We start from the raw sequence: 6,000 nt of genomic DNA on the forward strand, positions 1-6,000 counted from the left end.
GATTATTCAAAGCTCCTCCAGAGGCAAATCTTGCTGAGACCATCAAGGTAGCTAGACTTTCCCCCATATATGTGGACTAAGATACAGGCGAAGGATTACTTACTCCAGTATCTATGGGGGAATTAGAGGCCAAAATTAAGTGGTTTAAGAAGGATAAGAGTCCTGGACTAGATGGATGGTCGATCAAATTTTACATTTCTTTTTTGGACATGATTGGATAGGAGCTACTATAGATCATAGAAGAGTGCCAGACTAGTGGGCAAATGTATGATGCGTTCAAATCTACATATATCGCTCTCATCCCCAAGACTGATGAACCACAGAGATTTGAAGTTTATAGACCCATATCCCTCTGCAATTATATATACAAGATAATAGTCAATATCATAGCAAATCGCCTCAAGCCCATATTATCTAATCATATATCTTCGGAGCAATTTTCTTTCCTTAAACATCGAAAAATTCACAAAGCAGTGGGTAAAGTAGAAGAAGCCCTTCATTCCATCAAATCCAAGAACCTTACAGGCATGATTCTTAAGATTGATTTGGCAAAAACCTTTGATCACACCAGCTTGCTCTACATTCAAATTCTATTAAATCAACTTGGATTTCCTCTATCCTTCATCCAACGGATTATGTGCTGCATATCCAATGTATCGTATAGTGTTCTGATCAATGGATCAACATCGTCCTTTTTCCATGCGGAAGGAGGATTGAGACAAGGTTTCCCACTTTCCCCTCTACTATTTCTAATGATCATGGAAGGTTTGAGTAGGCTCATCTCGACAAATCGATTGCAGGGTAGACAAAGGGGTATCAAGATCATCAACAATTTCATCCTCACACATCTACTATTTGTGGATGACATTCTCATATTTTTGAATGGATCATTAGGTGATTCCACTTCTTTTGTTGCCGCATTTTGAATTTTGCATCACTACAGGTATGAAATGCAACAGTCATAAATCCACTCTATCAGCTTTTGGGTGCAACCCAAATAAGATCCATTCCACACTTCATCATTTCCCATTTATCACTCTATAGATTGAGGAGGGACTCAAATACTTGGGCTTTAGGTTAAAACCATCAAACTATCGGATTGCTATCTGGGTATGGTTGGTTGCGAAAATTGAAAGAAGATTAAATATTTGGCATCATAGGTGGTTGTCTAGAGCGGGGAGACTGATTCTCATGAAATCTGTCCTGGAGGCCACTCCGGTTACTGGATGTCCTTGGCCTAGATACTAAAGGGCATTATTAAAAGAATACAACAATTATGCTATAGATTTCTCTGGAGGGGAAAACAAGCGGGACACATACTCGCCTAGGTCAGATGGGACAAAATCACACTTCCAATGAAATGGGGGGGATTGGGATTGAAGAATCTAGATTACTTTGCTTGTGCACTGGTTACAAAATTGGGATGGAATGTTCTATCATCTAAGAACCTTTGGACGTATGTCATTTATTAGAAATACATTTCTCAACTACATCTGCATGACTGGATTAGGCTTCCTACTTGGGATAGGAATAACATATCTATAGTCTTGAGGGTAGTCCTCAACACTTTGGACCATGTTAGGGACGGATTGACATGGAAAATTGGCAATGGAAGCTCTGTTTGGATTGGTATGGACCCCTGGATTGGTTGTGGGAAGGCTCATTTACTCCCACCAGGGCTCATACAACATCTATTGGACTCAGGACACACCAACTTGGCTCATACTATAGATCTAGAGCATACTAATATGTTCTGCCAGGCATGGAAAAATACCATCACACTGAATATCCCTCCATGCTGGAAGGTAAATTGGAAAAACTATATAATAACATTGATGGAATCACATGTCTAGATTACCGAGTGGGAGGATGAACTAACTGGTCACACTCACCAAATGGCAAATGCACCCCCAAACACGGATACCTACATATTATTGATGAATGCAGACCCGTTTCTATGGAATGGTGGTGGGATTTATTACGGAAGATGAAGGCGATCCCTTAGGAAAAACCGTTCATGTGGTGCATCTTATAGAATAAGGTTCCTACATCAGACAACCTACTAAAATGCACATTTCACGGCCAGACTTGGTGCATATTGTGCAAGAGGGAAATGAAAACATGTGATCACTTATTCCTAAAATGCACAACCACTACTTCCATTTGGATCGAGGTTACTGCAAAATTACAGATTCAAAACAATTGGTTGGGACAGGATTTTCGGATATTATGACACCGATGGTGGTCTACTGCTCATACACACAGGTGTCAGAACCCAGCTGTTATGGTTTGTTGGTGTAGCTGGTTCCAACGAAACAAGATAATATTCACAAATATTGCACCATGCTTATTCCATGGGCTTATTTTGATGGATCGACAAAAAAAACATGGATGTGGGGGAGGCATACTGTTAAAATTGGCAACCAGGGCAAAACTTCATGTGGGTCATCTTATTCATGGTTGATAATATTTTTATTAGATTCCTCTCGTCGAGAGGTGTAGGATTGATATAAAGATCATCCGATTCCGATAAGTATTCATGGAGATATGAATTTATTTTGATTATGAAATTATTATCAAGTCGACCTACAACTCACGTAGGCTCAGAAGCCCAACAGTCGCATCTATTCACCCACCAACATTGTGTATAAATATAAGAGGACTTTTCCTCATTTGGACTCACTCATCTCATCACATCTCTCTCTCTCTCTCTCTCTATACTGCGCATAAATGAGTCTCTTCTCTACTGCACTGAAATGGGTCTCTCTCTCACACATGTGAAGCCGAGAACTACTGAATTTGAAGCTGCAACTGCAGAAGTAAAGATTGACTTGCGTGGCATAGAAGATCTACTCTTTGGAATTGCGCTGTAGGTTCATCTGAACCTCCTCTCAAAGCTGCAACTTTTGGTGGTGGAATGAAGTCAATCTGACGAACGGTTTGCAAGATATTGACTGCCCTAGTTTGAAGCCGGAAACTGCTGATTTTGAAGCTGCAACTGCAGAAGTAAAGATTGACTTGCGTGGCCTAGAAGATCTCCTTTTTTGAACTGCGTTGTAGGTTTATCTGAACCTCCTCTGAAAGCTGCAACTTTTGGTGGTGGAATGAAGTCAATCCGACGAACGGTTTGCAGGATATCGACTGCCCTATTTTGAAGCCGGAAACTGCTAAAACTGAAGCTGCAACTGCAAAAGTAAAGATTGACCTGTGTGGCCTAGAAGATCTCATCATCTGAACTGCGCTGTAGGTTCATCTGAACCTCCTCTAGAAGCCGCAACTTTTGGTGGTGGAATGAAGTCAATCCAACGGTCGCTTTGTGAGATATCGTCTGCCCTAGTTTGATAATGAAGCTGTTAATGCTGATGCTGCTAATCTAGGGTTTGCTACTGCTGATATGAATCAGATTTATTGTACTATTTCTCTCTGCTGAATTATTGAAGATAAAAGAAGATTTGATCAAAGGGTTTCCCCACATATTGTGGGGTTTGTCCCTGGCTAGCTGCCACATCTTGTGTCTCTTGTCTTGGCTTGTTTTCTGTCGATCGTTTAATGTTCTTTCTATGGGGTCCTTAACACTCTTTCCTACCGAGGATGATGTCCTCTTGAAGTCTAGTAGAGTCAGTTGGGGTTTCCAAAGAATTGTCATCTGGCATGCCCAAGAACTCCCAAGAGTGTGTTGTATGGAGCTTTCTCAGCTTGTTGGGAAATACAGAAACAACTTCAGGCATCTCTTCAATTCAAAAGGATGCTATAAAGATAAATATATGTATGAATTCAAACAAAAAGGATAGTGGGAAAACAACCACTTCCCCCTTTTTTAGTTAATGCAAAAACATAGACATATTAGTTCAAGAAATCGAGTAAAAACTGGTTTAGTTCATCAATTTTTAGCGAACTGATCTAAAATTGATGGTTGTGATATTCAAATCACTTACTGGCCATATCTGCTGCCTGGGTATCTGATATTTGGGCCGCAAAACCTCTAAATCCATGTCGGTAGCTGTAAACCATAGATAACTTGGCTTTCTCCATGCTATAGGTAGAGCAGAGTGTAATAAAGATTTTACAGTTCAATGACCAAGATAGCAGTCATTTTACAGTTCATACTAAATATTCTAAAAAATGCTATATTAACAGCTTCCCTCAAATTGAGAGGTCTTTGCATTAAGTTAACATATCTGAAAGAGGAAATATTTGTGGTACCAACCTGCCATCATGGACAGCAGCAAGAATCTCATGATTCTGGAGTGAGGTTATCTCTGGGTCATCATGCACTTTACTCCCCATGTATACAATATAAACCTGCAATATCCAGCAGTGTGTACAGAATCAAAGAGAAAACAAATTCACAAACATCTTCATATAAAACAATCAAGCATGCATATTCTAACTTTAAGCCCAGAACAGTTCTGTGTCATAAGAACTTCAATTGGTCATGTGCTAGCAGAAATTCCATTCAACATAACATCACTGAGGCACTGATGCATTATACAAATAACTTAAAGATACTACTGAAAATCCTAATAGTTTCCATTTTTTTCCACTGAAGAAATACAGGCCAAAACCGTGTATCATCAAAATTTTCAATCTAGAAGTCCACAATGTCCTACAAACTATCAGCAACAAAACCATCAGATTAGTCCCTCACCTGAGAATTAGAAGAATTGGCAATTTGAAACCAGAGAAACCAGCGGAAACCCAGAGTGAGCATGGCTACTCTTGTTTTCTCCATTGTTGCCTGCTTCAGAAAGCACTGATGCATGTTATTTCAATCTGGAAAAAACACAAATAAGAATCTCCAACTCACAAACACGAGAGTAGTTCAGTACACCGTGTTGAAAAGTTGAGTGAGACTTGAACTGATATATGAAAGAGACATCAGTAACTCCAGAGTTATAAAAACCAGTAATCGGTTTCTCTAGGTGCGCATTTTCTGTTAAAACCAGCAGGTGGGTATTCCGAAAGGACCTTATCCAAGGCAGCATGAAACTTAGGACGTCCTATCACAGGCCAAAACAAGCCTTTGTTGGGACAGGCAGTCTGAAACGGCAAAAGGCATGCACCCGACCAGGTTCTCGCATATCCCGAGGCGCTTGAGGTTGCGCCGTTGGATAAGCGAGAACTCTGTCGGGCGCTTAAGGTTAGCTATCTGAAACATTGAACGTGGCTAGGCCAAACAATGGCCAATTCTCTCTCTTTTCTATGACGTTTACAGTTTACAGATTCTATTTTTTGGATTCTTTTGGTAACCATTGTCTGTGATAAAATAGTTAATAGATTAACTATTTCTGGGAGCTTGTTTAGGTATATTTTTTGGGTTAATTTTATTGAAAATTTGAAATTAGGCAGAGACTTGCTGTAATGATGATAAGTTCAAGTTGTGTAAGTTAATTGCTCAGCAAATTATTTTAGGATTCTCAATTCATTACAAAATTAAAAAAATACATGTTAAACCATAAAAAATTACAATCTCATCTCATCCAATTGGTCAGTTGTTGATTACAATACCATCTCATCCAATTGGTACAATGGTCCATTATAGACTGGTAGGACTGTATAATCTATATTAGAATTTCAATCAAATTTCAGACCAGGAAAAAGCTATTCCACCTAATCTTGATATTCTGCCCATTCACGTGTGTATATATCACCATAACATTACCCTAAGGCGACTCCAATGTCTAATTGCTTCACGTGTGCCAACAGTGGAAAACTAAATTATAAGTAATATGCCTGTGATGATTGTTAGCACTCTGATGCCTCCATAACCAGTAAAGTAGGGAACTATGACGTGATGAGATGTGTTTGGGCTATTATAATTCCTACTGGAATAGTGAAAGTATGAGATGCCATGGATTAAGATAGGCAACTTCCCACTCATTCTCTGTCCTCACATGATCGTTTGAAAGGCATGCATACAAACCAATTCTGTCACTACCATGCATACAGTAATCCAAAGCAGTCTGTCACTACCATCCATTTACATTAATTCAATTTCAA

At 39.4% G+C, this 6,000-nt stretch overlaps 1 protein-coding gene across 4 annotated transcripts in view; it reads right to left on the reverse strand.

The window, feature by feature from the left end:
• The window catches only part of LOC149156279 (subtilisin-like protease SBT3.15), a 43,226-nt gene extending 38,017 nt beyond the window's left edge, over positions 1 to 5,209 (reverse strand). For 2 of the 4 annotated variants that reach the window (XM_089443113.1, XM_089443114.1), the window contains exons 1-3: positions 4,830 to 5,209; positions 4,649 to 4,738; positions 4,208 to 4,302 (exon numbers count right to left, since the gene is read on the reverse strand). In XM_089443113.1, coding sequence (XP_089299239.1) covers positions 4,208 to 4,302; positions 4,649 to 4,738; positions 4,830 to 4,985 — 341 coding nt within the window. In that variant the 5' untranslated portion in view covers positions 4,986 to 5,209. Of the gene's footprint in view, positions 1 to 3,569; positions 3,731 to 3,935; positions 4,034 to 4,207; positions 4,303 to 4,648; positions 4,739 to 4,829 lie in introns of those variants that run through there. The other 2 variants (XM_089443111.1, XM_089443112.1) reach the window with 2 other exon arrangements.
• Positions 5,210 to 6,000: the final 791 nt, after the last annotated feature.

The sequence above is a fragment of the Pinus tabuliformis genome, chromosome 9 (genome assembly GCF_031772625.1).
Source record: "Pinus tabuliformis cultivar Carrire ecotype Pingquan chromosome 9, CPIR1, whole genome shotgun sequence".
NCBI lineage: Eukaryota > Viridiplantae > Streptophyta > Pinopsida > Pinales > Pinaceae > Pinus > Pinus tabuliformis.